This window comes from Benincasa hispida, chromosome 2 (genome assembly GCF_027475165.1).
Source record: "Benincasa hispida cultivar pf3 chromosome 2, pf3_genome.v1.1, whole genome shotgun sequence".
NCBI classification, from domain to species: domain Eukaryota; kingdom Viridiplantae; phylum Streptophyta; class Magnoliopsida; order Cucurbitales; family Cucurbitaceae; genus Benincasa; species Benincasa hispida.
Genome location: NC_143479.1, coordinates 61,695,652 through 61,714,940, shown reverse-complemented (window position 1 = coordinate 61,714,940; position 19,289 = coordinate 61,695,652). Strand labels below are relative to the sequence as shown.

At 36.4% G+C, this 19,289-nt stretch overlaps 1 protein-coding gene and 1 non-coding gene across 13 annotated transcripts in view; both read left to right on the top strand.

Moving 5' to 3' along the window:
- The first annotated feature begins 617 nt into the window (after positions 1 to 617).
- LOC120071937 (uncharacterized) overlaps positions 618 to 19,289 on the top strand; it is a 32,506-nt gene continuing 13,834 nt past the window's right edge. For 3 of the 12 annotated variants that reach the window (XR_016528005.1, XM_090311396.1, XM_090311398.1), the window contains exons 1-3: positions 698 to 904; positions 5,634 to 5,793; positions 6,610 to 7,197. Coding sequence is in view for 8 of the 12 variants with exons in the window: in XM_090311396.1 (XP_090167522.1) it covers positions 5,791 to 5,793; positions 6,610 to 7,197 (591 nt within the window). In the remaining 4 variants the exon portion in view is untranslated. Of the gene's footprint in view, positions 905 to 1,743; positions 2,864 to 5,633; positions 5,794 to 6,609; positions 7,198 to 9,842; positions 10,612 to 11,461; positions 13,049 to 13,084; positions 14,723 to 15,315; positions 19,283 to 19,289 lie in introns of those variants that run through there. The other 9 variants (XR_016528006.1, XM_090311395.1, XM_090311401.1 and 6 more) reach the window with 9 other exon arrangements.
- Positions 709 to 872, top strand: LOC120072404 (U1 spliceosomal RNA). Its single transcript, XR_005480464.1, has one exon. It is a non-coding gene; the product is annotated as a U1 spliceosomal RNA (small nuclear RNA).

The following is a 19,289-nucleotide window of genomic DNA, read 5'->3' as shown; positions in this document are numbered from 1 at the left end:
AATAACTATTGAATTTATTTGTTTTATTATCTATTTTTACCCATGTTTTCAAAATTCAAACAAAAAATTTAATTCTTTTAAATTGTGCTTAATTTAAAAAAATTGAAAATTTAAAAATAAATGATCATCAAATAAGATTAAGAATATTTTAAGAAAGAGTAGTTGTTTTAAATAAAAAAATTGCTATAAATATTTTCAAATATAACAAAATGTCATTGTCGATCAGTAATAGATATTAATAGACTTTTATCAGTGGTTGTCGATATTTGCTATATTTATAAATAAGTTGATTCATTTTCCTATATTTGAAAACAACCGAGGACATTATTTTAAATGTCAAACTGCTTAAAATATTTACAAATAATAGCAAAATATCACTGTCTATTTACGATAAATAGCGATACATTACTATACATGTCTATTTATCTATATTTATAAATATTTTGGTTCATTTTTCTATATTTGAAAAGAAGTTACTTCTAATTTGATTTAAAATCCAAACATTTCTTAAAGAAATAACACAATTGTTAAAATCTAAAGACCAATCGCGGTTTAAGTAATTTTCTTCTTTTTTACCTCAACAGCATACAATAACAACGGAGTGAGAGCCAGAGATGAGGAGATTATTGAGAAATCCCACATCGGAGAAACACGCAGCAGGGACCTCACAAAGTACTATAAATATAAGACAATGGCTAACGTCCAAACATACTTACCTGGACGGGGTCAATGGGCGATCAATAAGGTCCATGGCCTAGGTTGGTGACCTCCATTGCACATACCGGAGGGGTGCCCGCCTAAGGTCTGTCCAAAGTGGCAGAGCCTACGTCATAATTTGTGGTAGCGGGGGCCTGCGTTCGCGCGGCCCCTCCCAAGCCTCCAGTTTCAATTCTTTACTTTCCAGGTATTTATCTCACTTCTTGAAGTGTTCTTATTCCCATGGCCTATCTTATTACGGATATTAGTTTCAATATATTATGGGATTTGTCTAAAAATTCGTAGTCGAGTTGTAAAATTTGAGCAACGCGTTTGTTTTAATGGACGATTTTTGATTTAGAGCTAATCGTTTTGGAAGTAATTTGTTCCTTCAATCCCAATTTGTTGTGATTGGGTTCATACATTTCAGATGCCCCAACTACTCGAATGGCGTATTATGATTCACAAGTAGTTTCGTTGTGATAATTTTTCATCTGTCTTTACTTTTTGGTTTCTAGGAAGTGATGATATATTAGAGTGAGAATTCTATTATTAGACAAATATGGTCACAGGGCGTGGTTTATTAGGGGGAGGGAGAGGGAAAAAATGGTTGGACTTGTGTCTAAGACAGTTTCTCATGGTTCGGATAGCGATGGATTTTTGAATTTCAACTGAACTAGAAGGGTCTAAGATAGTGTCTTATTATTTGTCTCTCGAAATTTTGCTAGTGTTGAATTGTAAGAATTGCTACACATTGATCGAGGGAAATTAATTTATTTCTTAAATCTAGTTTGTGATGGGGTTATTATCTCAGATACCCCAGAGGATCTCGCATTATGTGGTTATGTTTTGTGTTCTCGCTTTATTTGTCTGAACTTTCTGGTTAATGAAAATGAATTGACGATATGTGGAGTGAATCCTATTATTAGACAAAGATGGTATCCGTCATAGTTTCATTGTTTTCTTTGGGAAAAATGGTTGTTGTGTCTACTGCCAAATTTCCTCACATTCACCAAATAATGGTGACATTTTTTGATATTCAACCAGAGACAATAGAGACCCAGAGAGACCTTTGACCTTGAAGGGCCCCATTAAGTCGCTTCGGAGAGATCGGGTTATAGAATTAGAACTTGGAAGTAAACAGATGGTAACATAAACATTCACTTGATTAGTTGGAAGTTATAGTTGTGGGCTATTTTATTTATGGTATCTATGGATGACCATTGATGGGTCGAAATGGAAGTTAACATTTCCGTTGATCACTGCATTTAGAATCAAAATTACGAGGTTGGTTTCTTCATTTTTGAAGGTCTCTCATTCTAGTTTGGTTCAACCATCGGTAATAATAGTCATTGAAATCAACTAAACCTGGAATTACTGATTTATATTTTGAATGTTCTAGTTTGTTGTGATTCTATTTATGTGATTAGTTCCAGAGTCGAAGCATGATAATTTCTGTTAATGTCAATTTTTGAGGTTCGACACTGATTCACATTTTTGAAAGCAACTTCATTTGCTCATTGCTAGTAAAGGGTTTTGGCTCCATTTGGTAATATTTTTCAATAACTTACCTGAGCTTGATGTGCTCGATATCCTTTCTCTGTTAGCATCTCTAGTCTTCTTGCAGAGTGCACAGAAAAGTTTTCCTTTCTTTGTTGACTTTTGATTGGCTTATTTAGACTTTTAGTAACCAGAGCGGTGTAGTCCAACTTTGATGGCCAAGCATTAGCTTTCTTAGACTTTCTCCCCTTCGAACTTCTGCAAAGTTGAAAGGTTTGATAAATAACGTTATGAGGTTCTCATTAAGATTCAAAAGGGTGGAAGAATAAGAAGTGTGAAGCAAAAAGAAAACAGAAACAGACGTGTCTACAATTTGCTCAATATTCAGGCTGTCTAAATCCTCTTAAGCTAAGAGCCAGATCCCTCTAAGCGGAACATTCTGAATTTAGCTTTTACTATGAGATGCTTCTTTGTGGGCATCAAATTCTATTCCTTATTGATCTTTGAGACGGAATGTATTTTCTTCGAAGCCATATAGCAGGTGGAGTGGAAAACCTGAAAGACTTAATATTATAGTAGCTAGGGAAGCTTTATATTTTTACATTTTGTGGAATTTGTACTCCCAAATGGACTACTTACATCTGGTAATTGAAAATTAGTTCATCTAGATTTGCAGATTCTGTTGCACGCATATGCTTTTGTTTTTTGTTTTCCCTCTTTTTTCTCCTAAAGGATAAAATCACAAGGGTTCCTTAAATTTAGAACCATGTAGAGAATCTAATGGGTGATGAAATGGAGGATAGGTCAAATTCAAGTTTCATGGAAGATTACTAAAAGACCGACAAAATAAGAGGAACAACTATAGAAGTTTTGGATGTTTACTCTATCTAAATCCAACAAAAAGGCTCTAGGACCTCAATAATATCTCCCACCTTCCAATATAACACTAAAATGAGCATAGTTCAACCTGACGTTGAGGTTCGATTTCCTCAATTCACACCTGGAAAATTCCAAAGATATTACAATGCCATATCAACTTTCGAACCCATTCTATTTATAGCCACCACATTCTAATAAATAACTTAGGGTGTGTTCGGATTGCATTTTCAAGTGTTTAATTTAAAAAATAAGTCATTTTGAAAAAATTGGAGTATTTTACAACTATTCAAAATAGTTTTTGAAGTGTATTCTCGACTTTTGTAAAAGTGTTTAAATAAAAATGAGTTTTTTGGTAAACACTTTTTCTTAAGTCAATGCAAACGTGCCCTTAATCAATATGTCTTTTTAACTCCTAATCCTTCATCATAGTATATCCCTCCCTTCATCATAGTATATCCCTCTGAAGGCTTGCGCAATCTCTTTATGTACATTTTCTTTTGGAGATGCAGTGAATTAAGACAATAGTTTCTTTTAGTCTACTCAGCTTCAAAAACCCTCTGCCCTTTACTGGAAAACAGTAGAAGTGGCAAACAAATCCAAATCTAAACAGAATAGAGGTGAGCAATTATTCTAATTGAACATTGAAATAATGGGAGAGAAAATGATCTACGGAATGACCATTTTGGATGCTGTATGTAATGACACGGTTCTAGTGCATATCTATTATATGTGAACTTGGAAGTAGAAGTTTAAAATGTTTTTGTCAAATCAAAATATTGAGTCTCACTTTTACAGAAATGTCAATGGAAGTATTAATAAAACTTACCAAAAACATGGTAAAAACAGAAAACCAGAAAATAGTAATATAAATTAAGAAATAAATATCTCATTAATTGTAAATAAATTAAAATATTTATTGTTTATATTATATTCACTTTAGTTCGTTTCTCTCGTGTTACATGAATTTTTTTAGAACATAATTTAAATGACAATTCACTCACTCTTTATGTCAATATTGAACTCATGTGGAAATATCAGAGAAATTTAATTTTGTGGAATAGCTTTTATGTGAAAATTGTTTTTAGAGTAATGTTTATTAATGAATATATTTTTCTGTTGATCTTTTTTTTTACCCAAATGGTGCGGTGAGTTATCTTGATAATGTTGATTATGGCCACTGTGGACTCTTAATAATATATTCTCATTTTATATGAAGGTTTCATTTAATAGCCATCATCTTTATGTTTTAAGGCTATGAACGCTCCTATCATGTACAAAGAATATCTATGTTATGGTGCTGATTGATTCTAAATATTGTTACTGTCGTGAAGTTATGGTCTGTCCTGATTTGTTATGGATTCTTGTGAGTTGTAGATGTGGAGGTTTATAGATTGTTAGGTCGTTCTTGAGCAACAGCGAGAAGTTAAAGAGTGAGATTAAAAGAAACGGGAAAAAGGAACTTACTGGTGGTGGGTTAAAGTGGCAATGACAACATAGTAATAAAAAATAGTGTATTGATTGCCCAAAACTGTATTTTTTTTCAAATATCAATTTATACCTTTGCATTTTGAGTGTTGTATCATTTTAAACCTTGAATTAACAATTATACTAATTTAAACTGTAACGACCCAATTTTCTAAGACTCAATCTAGGCCATTACTATAGATATACACACAATTCAAATTGACATTTTTAATGAAATAATCTTTTATAGAATAAATAACAGATTCTCATTTAATAGGGTGCTCTAAAAACATAGAACAAAACTAGAAAATTCTCCCATAAATTTGAACAAAATTTGAAAATCAGAACTTCAAGTACAAGCATCAGATCATAAGATTTAAAACATAAAAATTTGTGGATGACTGGTCCAATGGCTTGATTGCGGATTTCACTTGTCATTCGCCGACATGTTCTTACCTTGCATCTTGTTGGCTTTTTGGCCATTAATCTCAAATTAATTAATTTTAATTAATTAATTAATCAATATTTTTATGATAATAAACTCAAATTTTTACTGAAAATCTTAGTGTTTTAATATGTCCATAGCGTAGAGCTCGGAACAACGATTCCAATATCTTTTGAATCACTCAAATCGGAGCTAAAACGAAGACGATATGACTGAAACAAGTTTATAGAGAAAATACCGTGGTGGATGATGTGGCATAACCAAACCATTTGCATGTAGACATGTGGTAGCATATTGATTGAATGGTGCATCATTAAGAGATTAACATATGATGGACTTTTGATTTTTCTTTTCCAAAATCCAATGGTCCAAATTAATTGTGGTTTCTAAAAAATTTTCCATCTTTATATAAACCATCTTTCTCTCCAAATTTTAAACCAACAAATTTTACATTTCATAATCCTCTAAAACTCAAAAGTTCCATTGTTGCTCTCTCTAAGTTCCCAATTTTTTTTCTTTTCATCTTATTCTTGAGAGAGTTATTATATTGTGAGGATAAACTTGTTGAGTGCTTGTACATCTACTCTAGTGAGAGTTGTATTGTGTTCTTAAAAAATTCCAACATTTGTAACGGTTTGATCCTTAACAGTGGAAAGGATCGGGTTTGCTCTTGAACCCATAAAAGGAGCCGTGGTATAATGGTTGAACTCTAATCCGTGGAAAGAGTCGAAAAGATTTTATTCAAATTCCCAAGAGGCGCTTGGGGAGTGAAGTAGGTCGAGTTTGACCAAACCACTATAAAAATTATGGTGTCTTTTTCTCTAACTCTTTCCTTTTTATTTTTGCAATTAATTTAAGGAATTTATTGTATGTTTTAGTTTATTCTTATTTATTTGCTAAAATTTGATAGAATTAAATTATCACATTTTTTGTCATCTTATTTGTTGCATAATTTGAATTTTTCTTATTATTTATAAAAGTGTATTAATTAGTTTAATTGGGTTAATTTAGAAAAAAAAGGTTTAATTAAACCATATTCACCCCCCCTCTAGGATTGTCATATCGATCCAACAGTTGGTATCAGAGCGGGTTGCTCTTCTTGAAATATTTATTTCTTGATAAACTTAATTGTTTTTGAGCTATGACAACTTTAGGTTTTATCTCTTTTACCGATAGTCAATCTATTACAAAGCCTCATTTCTTTAATGGTACTAATTATAGTTATTAAAAAAATAGAATGAGATTTTTCTTGCTTTCTATTGATTATGATTTATGGGATATTGTTGAGGAAGGTTTTAAAATTTCAACAAAAGATGTTGATAGTGTTAGCACTATAAAACCTAAGGAAGAATGATCAATAAATGAAAAGAAAGCATGCTCTTTAAATGCCAAAGCTATTAATTGTTTATTTTGTACTTTGAATGAAGTTGAGTATAATAGAGTGTCTATTTGCAAAACCGCTAAAGAGATATGGGATAAATTAGAAATTACTCATGAAGAAACTAGTCAAGTAAAAGAAACAAAGATTGACATGTTAGTTGATCAATATGAAATGTTTAAAATTGGTGAAAATGAAGCTATTTCCGATATGTTTATTAGATTTACTAACATTGTTAATGCTTTAGAAGGACTTGGGAAAAAAATACTCAAATCTTGAGAAGATAAAGAAGCTATTGTGGTCTTTGCCTAAACAATGGGAGCCTAAAGTCATCGGCATTCAAGAGGCAAAGGATCTCAAATCTCTCTCCATTGATGAACTCATGGGCTCGTTGTTGACACATGAGATAAAGATCAAGAAAAACATGGAGGATGAGAAGAAAAAGAAAGAAAAGAGTATAGCTTTAAATACCATCTCTTTAGAAATTGACTCCCAAGATGAATATGACCTTGATGAAGATGATGTTGCTTATCTTTCACGTAAGTATAAGAACTTCATCAAGAGAAAGAAGCAATTCAAGAAGCATCTCTCCAACCAAAAAAAGTCAAAAGGTGAAAAGAGCAAAAAGGATGAGGTAATATGCTATGAATGCAAGAAGCCGGGTCATATTAGAACCGATTGTCCTTTTCTCAAATCATCCAAGAAATCCAAGAAGAAAGCAATGAAAGCTACTTGGGATGATAGCGATGAAAGCGAAAGTGGGAGTGATAATGAAGAAGTGGCCAATTTTTGCTTCATGGCTCATAGTGACAAAGAGGATGAACAAAATGATGAGGTAACTCTAGAACCTCTTTCTTATAATGAATTGTTCGAAGCTTTTGAAAATATGCAAAATGATTTAGAAAAACTTAGTTCTAAGTATGTTGTGCTTAAAAAGAAATAAAATGTTTTATCTAGTAAAAATAAGTCTTTACTTGAAGAAATTGCTTGCTTAAAAGAGAATGAGCGTGATGCTATGCATATTGATGAAATGAATATCTCTTGTGACAGGCATGCTTTTGATTGTGATGAGAAAAATTCCTTACTTGACAAAGTTAAATTTCTTGAGCATGATAGTTGTGAAAAAGATAATTTGATTAAATTACTCAAAGAAAAGGAATTTAGTGCTTTGCAAGAACTTGATAAGGCTAAAGAATCTATTTATTTGCTAAAATTTGATAGAATTAAATTATCACATTTTTTGTCATCTTATTTGTTGCATAATTTGAATTTTTCTTATTATTTATAAAAGTGTATTAATTAGTTTAATTGGGTTAATTTAGAAAAAAAAAAGTTTAATTAAACCCTATTCACCCTCTCTAGGGTTTCCATATCGATCCAACACATCTATGTCCTTTAGATGCCACTCTTTAGTGGGACGTGCATAAACCTCTATTTTCCATGAGATGATTATCTTGTGAAATCCCATATGAGATCACTAACCTTTGGTGATGTTTGAAGAAAATCACAACCTTTGGTGAATCTCGAAGAAGACACAAACCTCTGATAAATTTTGAAGGAAACATAAACCTTTGGTGAATTCCGAAGGAAATACATATCTCTAATGAATCCCGAAGTAAAACACAAACCTCTAGGGAATCTTGAAGAAAACACAACCTCTAGTGGGTACATAACTATGGGTAGGAGGTAATTCTCACTATCATAAATATCATGCATCATAGAACATAATCTCACAAACAAACGAAGATATCATACAATCTTTTAACAAATCATATAAAGATTTATTTTATGCTTGTATTCTTAACATGCTTTAACGTATTCAAGATAGATTCATATATCCTCATGCATCTCGTTGCAAAAATTCTTAAAACCTAAAATTTTCCTTAAATCCTATCGCCTAAGACGAAGGCAGTTTCAGTAGTAAGATTACTTTACCTCAAATTTATTTACAAAAATGGTCCACGTAATTAATCTCAAAGTTTTTGAAAGATTTGAATATGTTCTACAACATAAATTACAAATTTAATTTAGCAACCAAGGCCTAAAATAACGAGTCCAAAATTTAAATTAATTCTTGGAGTTAAATCCAGTCAACCACATTGGTCCAAATGTCTCCAAATTAATTTACCGCAAAAAAAAATATGGCTTGGACCAAAATTAACTAAAAAAGCCAATTTTGTTGGCCAATCTGAACCTAAACAAATTCTAAAATTAATAACTTAATTTTCCACAATTAATCTCAATCCAAAAGATAACCAACCAACAATAACTTACCAAACTTTAACACCGTCGAAAATTTGTCCTCTCCTTGATGAGCAACGTCCCAAAATAACTTGTTGAATCTAAAGTCCAAACCAAGAGAGGTTAACAATTTTTAACCCAAACCAAATGGGTAAATAAATCCCTCAAAGAAAAATCCAAAGATCTTACTCATGGTTTTCAACCACCGACGATTGATCTTGGGTTCATCTCAATCCATCATCATCTTAATCCATCAACAATCGTCTGTTGTTGTGCCGTTTTGGGTTGTTTCTCCACAATTAATCTCAATCCAAAGATCCAAAGAAACGGCACAACAACAGACGATTGATCGAAGATGTGCAGACGACGGTTGAGCTTGATGATGGAGGAACCCAACGGATGCACGTGAACAATGGTGGCGTCGGCTGGAGATCCAACTAGGGCTAGAGGCAGAGGTACTCGATCTGGCGTCGATGACAACTAGAAACAAAGGAGAGGCAGCAAATGGCATTAGGATTTCGATGCTAGCGTGACGTCGGCAGCACAACTACTGGAGTTGGACAAAGGCGGTGTGTGAAACGAAGAGAAATAGAGATGGGGGCCTATGCTTAGGGTTGGCAACAAAGTGGGGTGGGGTCGGGGATGCACTCCCTATCCCCGTCCCCATGGGGATATATAATCCCCATCATCGCTCCATTCCCCGTCTTGGGGAGTCGGGGAATCCTCGTGGAAAAAAATTTCCCATTTATATTTTTTATTTTTAATTAATTAATTATTTAAAATCAATTAAATTTTGATATTTATATTCCAATTTTAAATATTTAATATAACAAAGTATTATTATTATTATTATTATTATTTTATTTAAATTAATAATTAAAACTATTTTAGATTTAATGAAAAAGTTTAAGATAATTATATGATGAAATAAATTAAAAAAAGAAAAAAAAAGATTAAAAGAATAAAACAGTAGCTATTTATATATATGTATTACTGTTATTATTATTAAAAATATTCGGGGTGGGGTTGGGGACGGGGGTAATACCATCTCCGTCCTTGGTCGGGAACTCTGATAATTGATAGAAATGCCAGTTATTATAAGCCTTTTATTTAGAATTATGAGGGCTAATAAGTAGAAAATGCGGTGATAATACTTAGAATATGTGAAGAATTGAGTTTTGCGTCAATTAGCACCTAAATCTTCACTGACCCCAAAATTATGCATTACTCTGTCCAAAGTGTCTATTTTTGTAGCTATTGCAGGAATCAAACGCATGCGTTGGAAATAAGAAATCGCAGACAAACGCATGCACTGAAGCTAGGCGATCGCAAAGACAAACGCATGTGCTGAAAACCGAGCTATCGCATAAACGAATGCATGTGGTGGTCGAATGCGTCCATCGCATGGAAGTTGCGGTGATTGAATGCGCCCATCGCATGGAAGTTGCGGTGATCAAGCGAATGCAGTGATCAATTGGAAATTGCGGCCACAGAGTGACAATCATAATAGAAGGACGATTGCAAGATGGGTAAAACGCGTTGATACTTCAGCTGAATTAAGCTCGGACGCATACCTTGGGAGTATCAACAAGATAAGACGATGTGACATTGCCCATACTGCGACAAAGGCAGTAGTGAGACATAACACAATCATGATAGCCATCGGCGTTTAAACCCTATAAATAGCCCCTTGGACCTTCATTTCAAAGGATCCGAACTTGGCAGAGGTTTGCGATCACAGATGAGAGCTTGAGCAAGATTTTCAGTGAGAATTCTTCACCTCCACAAACTAGACCGAGTGACGACTGGAGCTATTGCCGGAGATAAAGCTCGAGAGAGACATCTCCACCATTCATCCATGGCACCACCGGTAGCCTTGACATAGAGTCCTTCATTTCTCTTCTAACCTCTGTATTGTATTACATTTTAGCTTAAGATATTAAGACATTTTGTAACCAATACATCTCTTGATTCCTTCAATGCCATCTTCTTCATCATCTTTATCTTTATCATCATTTACCTTCATCATTTATTTATCAAAGGCAATCACATACTTAATCGTGTAGCCTAGAGATAGGACACATGTAGCAACCCACCGAGAGGTGTGCGTTGTACGAGTATAGTGAGTTAATCCTCTTTACTTGGTGAAAGGCTGTAGCAACGCTTGTCTATGAGTTGTTACAATGCTTGTCTATAAGTTAATTAGCCGCGTCTAACTGCCTGAGAAGGTAAGAGATGGAACGCACTAAAGCAAAGTATGCATTGTCCCTAGAGATAGGCACAATTTTATGCTCGACACAACCATGCACTATAGAGATATAGTCATGTAGCTGACCACCGAGAGATGTGCGATGCATTAGTGCGATGAGCTGAGATTACTCGAGCGATTTAATATAATAAACACTACTATGCGTTAACGGTTGTTGTGTATCTACCAATTCTCATCGCAAGTCTCCTATTGTCTATCTGTTTAGTTAGGAGTAGGAGTAGTGTGTATATCCATTAAACTTCTTCTATTTATTTTTATTCATCGCCTCAAACACATTGCTTCACAAGTATTATTGAGTGACAAGTCCCTGTGTTTGACTTCGGATTACCCAAGAAACTTGCGTTTTCGTTATACTTGGCGAGAAAGCAAAAAAACTTGTGATAGGAACGCGTGGTCATTGCATACTAGATTAACACATTTTCATTCCAAAGCATGACCTTTGACGCATGGGCATAAACGCATAGCTTAAGACATATCTAACGCATGATTTCATGCGCAACCACATCCCTAATTTTCCTTCCAACAAATTTTTGGCACCGTTGTCGGGGACTTGGCAGCTAATGTTTTGTGAAGTTTTGTGTTTTCGCAGGCACCCTTTCAATCTTAGGCATATTGTAGATTGTGCGACCAAGCTGCAAACAATATTTGAAGTATAGGCGATGCGTTGAAAGTCAAATATTGACCACGAGATAGAAAGGCTATCTATCGTATGAGCTGGAAGCAGTCTTAGGCACATGTCAACCATCACGCGTCCAACAATTGCTGGAAGCTCCAATGGTTAGGGCGAACTCCTTGACCCAAGTAGTTGAGAACCATCTCCTGTATGGGAGACTCCTTGCGGTGATAACACTCCAATTTCTCCAGGGCTTCTACTCTATCTTTACCTTGCTTTCTTAGTTTAGTTTATTTTTATTCTTATTTTAGATATGCGGCTGTTTCCTTGGTTGTGGTGCGTTTGCTCCTTGTAGGTGCGATAATAACTCTCCTCGGTGCATAGTTACAACAGAAGAATCCTCCACATCCTTCAATGCATGGCTTCGATCGCATGAATTCCAACGCATTGTCGCAAGCGTTATTCTACTTAAGGTTCTGTTCTTGTTATCTTTTATGCATTATCCTTTTGAAATTCTCCTTGTCTGATTGCGATTCTTTGCGATGCATTTATGATGGTACAAATAATTCACCGCATTTGCTAACTAAGCATCGCAAGTCTTTCCTTACTTTTAATAGCTTTTTCTAAAAGTCTAAGTTTTATTGCGCGCAAACCTTTGTTCAAACGTTTGTTACCGCATTCCTGTGAGTTTGCTTTTAGCTTGCGGTGAGAACGCTGTCACCCTCTAAGTTTGGGGGTGGCAGCGGTCTCGGAGAATTGCGTCATTACATTGCGGTGATTCCTTAAAAAAAAATAAATAAATAAAAAAAAAAGATCGTAATAATAACTCTGCTATCAACGCAATGGGGAAACCTATGTTGATAAGAGTTAAGCTGTGAAAGGCACTTGTTCGAAGTGGGATGTCCGCATGACACACATGAGGGCAAGCCAAAACGAAGGAAAGTCACCAAGATCAGCACATTAGCGCAACTCCTCTATCGGGTGCAAGCCAAATTAAGCAAGACATGAGTTGAGTTGAATATGGAACGCAACCGAAGTTGGATGCTTGCATGACACACGTGAGGGTAAGCCAAAACGAAGAGCATAACCAGGTTTAACACCGCATTCAAATAAGTAATCGAATAATCTTGAATTTTTTTGAACGAACGCATTCTCATGAGTTGAACGCAAGGTTGCAGAGAATGAATAAAAATTTTTTGAGCAAAGGCTTGCCGGATTTAAACTTAGAAAAGATCTTTTTGAAGAAGCAGCCAAAGTGGAGGAGAGCATTGCATCCATGGTTAGCAGTATGAGTAAATTATATTCTGAGAAGCTGGTCATCACAAAGAAATGCCGGAAGGTGAGTTAAGAATTTCTTGAATATAACGTATACTTGAGGACAAACATGATTCTAAGTTTGAGGGTGTGATAACTGGCAGAAATGCCAATTATTATAAGCCTTTTATTTAGAATTATGAGGGCTAATAAGTAGAAAATGCGGTGATAATACTTAGAATATGCGAAGAATTGAGTTTTGCATTGATTAGCACCTAAATCCTCACTGACCCCAAAATTATGCATTATTCCGTGCCAAAGTGTCTATTTTTGTAACAATTGCAGGAATCAAATGCATGCGTTGGAAATAAGCAATCGTAGACAAACGCATGCGTTGAAGCCAGGCGACCACAAAGACAAACACATGCACTGAAAACTGAGCTATCGTATAGATGAATGCATGCGGTGATCGAATGCGTCCATTGCATGGAAGTTGCGGTGATCGAATGCGCCCATCGCATGGAAGTTGCGGTGATCAAGCGAATGCAGTGATCAATTGGAAATTGCGGCCACAGAGTGACAACCATAATAGAAGGACGATCGCAAAATGGGTAGAACGCATTGATACTTCAGCTGAATCAAGCTTGGACGCATACCTTGGGAGTATCAACAAGATAAGACGATGTGACATTGCCCATACCGTGACAAAGGCAACAGTGAGACATAATGCAATCATGATAACTGTCGGCGTTTAAACCCTATAAATAGCCCCTTCGACCTTCATTTCAAAGGATCCGAAGTTCTACCTCAAGGTAGAGGTTTGCGATCATAGATGAGCGCTTGAGCAAGATTTTTAGTGAGAATTCTTCACCTCCACAAACCAGACCGAGTGACGACCGGAGCTTTCACTGGAGATAGAGCTCGAGAGAGACATCTCCACCATTCATTCGTGGCACCACCGATAGCCTTGATGCAGATTCCTTCATTTCTCTTCTAATCTCTGTATTGTATTACATTTTAGCTTAAGATATTAAGACATTTTGTAACCAATGCATCTCTTGATTCCTTCAATGCCATCTTCTTCATCATCTTTATCTTTTTCATCATTTACTTTCATCGTTTATTTATCAAAGGCAATCGCATACTTAATCGCGTAGCTTAGAGATAGGACACATGTAGCAACCCATCGAGAAGTGTGTGTTGTGCGAGTATAGTGAGTTAATCCTCTTTACTTGGTGAAAGGCTGTAGCAACGCTTGTCTATGAGTTGTTACAATGCTTGTCTATAAGTTAATTAGCCGCGTCTAACTGCCTGAGAAGGTAAGAGATAGAACGCACTAAAGCAAAGTATGCATTGTCCCTAAAGATAGGCACAATCTTATGCTCAACGCAACCATGCACTATAGAGATATAGTCATGGGGATGACCACTGAGAGATGTACGATGCGTTAGTGCGACGAGTTGGGATTACTCGAGCGATTTAAGATAATAAACACTACTATGCTTTAACAGTTGTTGTGTATCTACCAATTCTCATCGCAAGTCTCCTATTGTCTATCTATTTAGTTAGGAGTAGAAGTAGTGTGTATATCCATTAAACTTCTTCTTTTTATTTTTATTCATTGCCTCAAACGCATTGCTTCACAAGCATTATTGAGTGACAAGTCCCTGTGTTGACTTCGGATTACCCGAGAAACTTGGGTTTTCGTTATACTTTGCGAGAAGGCAAGAAAACTTGTGATAGGAATGCGTGGTCATTGCATACTAGATTAACGCATTTTTATTCCAAAGCATGACCTCTGACGCTGGGCGTAAACGCATAGCTTAAGCCATGGCTAACGCATGATTGCGTGCGTAACCCCATCCCTAATTTTCCTTCCAACAAACTCGTTTTTATCCCTGGTTTGACCGCCATCACCGGTCAAACTGGGGATTCCCTGCCCTGATCGGGGTGAGGACTCGACCCCACCGGGATTTTTTCCAATCCTAGGTATGCTCGAACTACGATTGACAACAGGGTAGGGCGGGATCGGGGATGCACTCCCCATCTCCGTCCCCGTCGCATTCCCCATTTTGGGGAGTTGGGAAATCCCCGTGGGGAAAAATTTCCCGTTTATATATTTTTATTTTTATTTAATTATTTTTTAAAATCACTTAAATTTTAGTATTTATATTCAAATTTTTAAATTTTTAATATAACAAAATATTATTATTATTATTTTATTTATTTAAATTAATAATTAAAAATATTTTAGATTTATTAAAAAGTTTAAGATAATTATATTATAAAATAAATTAAAAAAAGTAAAAAAATGTTATAAAAATAAAATAGTAGCTAAGCCACTGTTATATATATATATTATTGTTATTATTATTAAAAATTATTAAAAAAAATAATTAAGGCAGGCTCGGTGATAACGGGTAGAAATGTACGTTATCGTAGTGCTAAGTTCTTAAACAATATTGGATTGTGTTAATGAAATATGTTAATTTGCGTCCATTAAGCATCAATTTCATAATATTGTGGTCGCATGCATTCATCGCATTAGAACAGTTGATTTTTGTATTTTTGTGCAGAATATGTGTTGATGCAATGCAACAATTGCGATAATAGGAAATCATCGGTCGAGTGCAACTTCACCGCAAGGTTTTGCGATGATTGTGCTCGCAAACATTCGCCTGAAAAGGATCGCCGCAACCTGGTCAGTGCAACATGGTGGGCGCATCTGGGTGAAAGGCTTATTAATCGTGATGGGACAGAAAGCTGATGACAATAGAATCCAAATTAAGTTGACATCCGTTAACGATCACAAGTACATTCAACTTTTCGGTGACCATTATTCGGCGCATCCATCAGGAATTAAAGCCATCCCATCTGTACAATCATGAGAGAGAAGCCGCCTTTCACCGTGGATGCTCTATAAATACTATTGGCATTCTTCAGAAATGGGGTTCACGAGTTCAGTAGTTAGAGATTTCATACTTCAGGTCGCTCGTCTTTATTCATAGTTTTCCTTTCGTTTTAAGGCGGAGCATACTACTATGAGTGAGGGAGTAAGGATCAGATGTCACGTCAAAAGTTTTAGATAGTAAATGAAAGAAGAGTGGTGACGCTGGAGATTGCTCAGGGTAACTCGAGAGAGAACCTTGAGGCGAAGAAGCAGAGAGCGGGCCGATTCTCACGTGATCGAGATTATCTTTTGAGCACGAGTAGAAATCAGTGTAAAAGCTTGGGCAGCAAGAGATTTCTTCTAGGCCCTTTATTCTATACTTGCATTGTTATTTTGTACTTCATCTTCATATTTATACAATGGAAGTTCTATTTTTACATCTGTTCACTCTCTTAGCACGCATGAGTAGCTAAACTAGTCGAATGGATTGAGGAAAACTAAGCTAACATGACCTAGGAAGTTCATTGCTTGCGATTTTCTTATTTTATGTTGTGCCAGATACCTTTTAGAGCTACTCGAGAGAGAGTCTAAAGAAAGAACATAATGACTCGAGAGAGCTAGGTTAGAATCTGGACTCGAGAGAGAAAGATTAGAATTGCATAAACAAAAGATAGGGACTTAGAGATAAGCTTTATTTGTCAACCTGCATCGCATGCATCCTAAAGATGGGAATGATATTAGGTGGTCGCCTTATTTGTGTGTGTGTCATTTCGTCATCACATAAATAAGAATAGAGGCTTATGTGTAAGTCCTATAGACTTAGCACATGTATCGCATGCGTTCTTGCCTTAGAAGCTGTGGCATTCGCATCGAGAGGTAGTTTACTGTTGTATGCATGCTGCATGATCACATAGCATGAACGCATCCTAGGAAGTATTAGCCGAAACTTTTCTCAACCCGTTCACTGCATACTCATCGCATTTCCCGTTATCAACTCTTTTCGAACTCCGCTGCATTTGTTTATTTTTGATCATCGCAAACAACAATCCCAACATTTTATTTATTTATCCGGTTACCTCAAAGTCTTCATAAAAATTACCAATGCAACCTATTTTCACAAGTCCCTGAGTTCGACCCTGGACTTACCAGGAAACTCAGTGGAATTTACACTTGGATTCCGCTAAGGAAACTTGAGTGCACAACGCAATTTCATCAATGCATATCATCCACATTTCCACTTCAATAAAAATAAGCATAAAGTTTTTGGCGTCGTTGCTTGGGACTTCAGTAAAATAGTGTGCTAACGGTAATTTTTCTGATTTCTTTGCAGACTCTCAATCTCTGGCGAATTACGACCCAGAGATTGAGAGGACATTTCGAAGGAGATTGAGAGACCGCCAACAACAACAACAATTAGATAAAGAAGAGATGGCAGAGTAGCTTGGACATGGAGCACCAAATGATAACAATGTCATGGCGAATCCAATCCTATTGGCAAACGATTGCAATAGACCCATTAGGGACTATGCATCTCCAAACCTCTATGATTTCTCTCCGGGAATCATGAGGCCTGCTCTTGATGGAAGCAGATTCAAAATGAAGCCGGTGATGCTGCAGATGATCCAGACTGTAGGACAGTTCGAAAGAAGGCATGGCAAAGACCTGTACGCCCACCTCTGAAGCTTTATTGAAATCTGCAATACTTTTGTGTTCCCGAACATCTCTGCCGAAGAAGTTCGACTAACTTTGTTCCCATTTTCTCTCTGTGATCAGGCTAGGAAATGGGCATATTCTCTCGAACCAGGAGAGATAACTTCGTGAGAACAGGTGGTGGAAAAGTTTATGAAGAAGTATTTCCCACCAACTGAGAATGCTAGGAGAAGGAAATTAATAACAAATTTTGAACAAGAAGATGACGAATCGCTCAAGGATGCTTGGGTGAGGTTCAAGCGGCTGGTAAGAAACTGTCCACACAATGGCTTACTAGACTACCTGCAAATGGACATTTTCTACCAAAGATTGAATCCCTCTTCGTAGACTGCTGCCAATGCGGCAACCACTGGTGGTTTGCTCGACAAAACATATGAGGAGGCAAAGAGTATACTTGATCGCATTTCCAAAAATCATGAGGATTGGCGGGAAAGCGATCAGAGATTAAGAATAAGAGAAAATGATGCAAACAATGGGGCCATCGCATCCCTAAAAAATCAAATGATTGCGATGATGAGTTTAATACAAGGCATCACAATTAATAATACGGGAGTGAAGAAAGGGCAGGTCAGGCAATTACTCAAACGACCACAAGTTGTGTCATTTGCGGAGATGCTCACCCGGTGGAGGAATGCCCAACAAACCCGCAGTCGGTATGATTCATGAGAGATAATCCCTATTCCAATACATAAAACCTCGGGTGGCGAAACCACCCAAATTTACGTGGAAAAATCAACTACAAAGCCTTCAACCTATGGCACAAAAAGGAGGGCCATCTGGATTTTTCCCGAAAAACAACGGTCCAGCGCTTAGCCAAGCTAGCAGCTCACAATCACCGCAATCTTCGTCCTTAGAAAGCTTGTTGAAGCAATACATTTAGAAAAACGAATAAGTGCTTCAAAATCAAGCTACATCCATTAGAAATCTCGAAATCCAAATGGGACAAATTGTGGGGGAGCTGAAAAACAGACCGCAAGGAGCGTTGCCGAGCTCAATTGAGCTCCCTCGCAATGCTGGGGGTAACGGGAAGGAACAATGCTTAGTAGTCTCCTTACTAAGTGACAACATGACTGCGGAAGTAGGGGAGAAGCCCATCGCGACCAACTTGATTGCGGTGACAATTGAAGACCCGCTGACCTATAGTTTGGAGAAGCCCGAGAAAATGGACCCTGAAGTTGCATCCACCTTTAAACCTCTAAATCTTGAAACAGAAGAAGTCCAACCACCAGCAACTCTGTAAAGACTGAAAGAGGAACAAAATGAGGAAGAAAAGATCGCAATAGTGGCTGCAGCACAAAATGCTATGATCCCACCTAAAATGGGCGACCCAAGAATCTTCACTATCCCATGCTCTATCGGAGGGACCTACAGTGGCCAAGCACTATGCAATCTTGGGGCAAGTATAAACATAATGCCGCTATCAATCTTCAAACAATTGAATGGCGGCACACTTACGCCCACAAAAGAAACTCTCCTGTTCGATCGATAAATTCGTCTTGCCGGCAGACTTCCTCATTTTGGATTATAAAGCGGATGAAGATGTGCCCATCATATTGAGACGACCATTCCTTTCAACCGGTCGCGCTCAAATTGATGTGCACAATGGGGAAATTGTAATGAGGATTCATGGGGAGAAACTCCGGATTAAGGCAGTAAAGATCCCAGAGGACAAAGAAAAAAGAGAAAAGCCACCATGGATGTGAACAAACTAGCCTGAAATAAGTGGTCCTTGAGTATTATATGATTCAATCTCACCAAGGACGCAGTCCTTTTGAATATCCTTTTTCCTGCATCAAATACTTCATGAACTTTTATCTTACTCGTTATTATCTATTACCGCAATTACTTTGTTTTACTGACTATCTATCTAACTGTTCTTATTCTAAAAAAAAAAAAAAAAATTCTTGTTTTGTTTTAAATCATTTGACCCTCTCTTTGTTTGTTTACAAT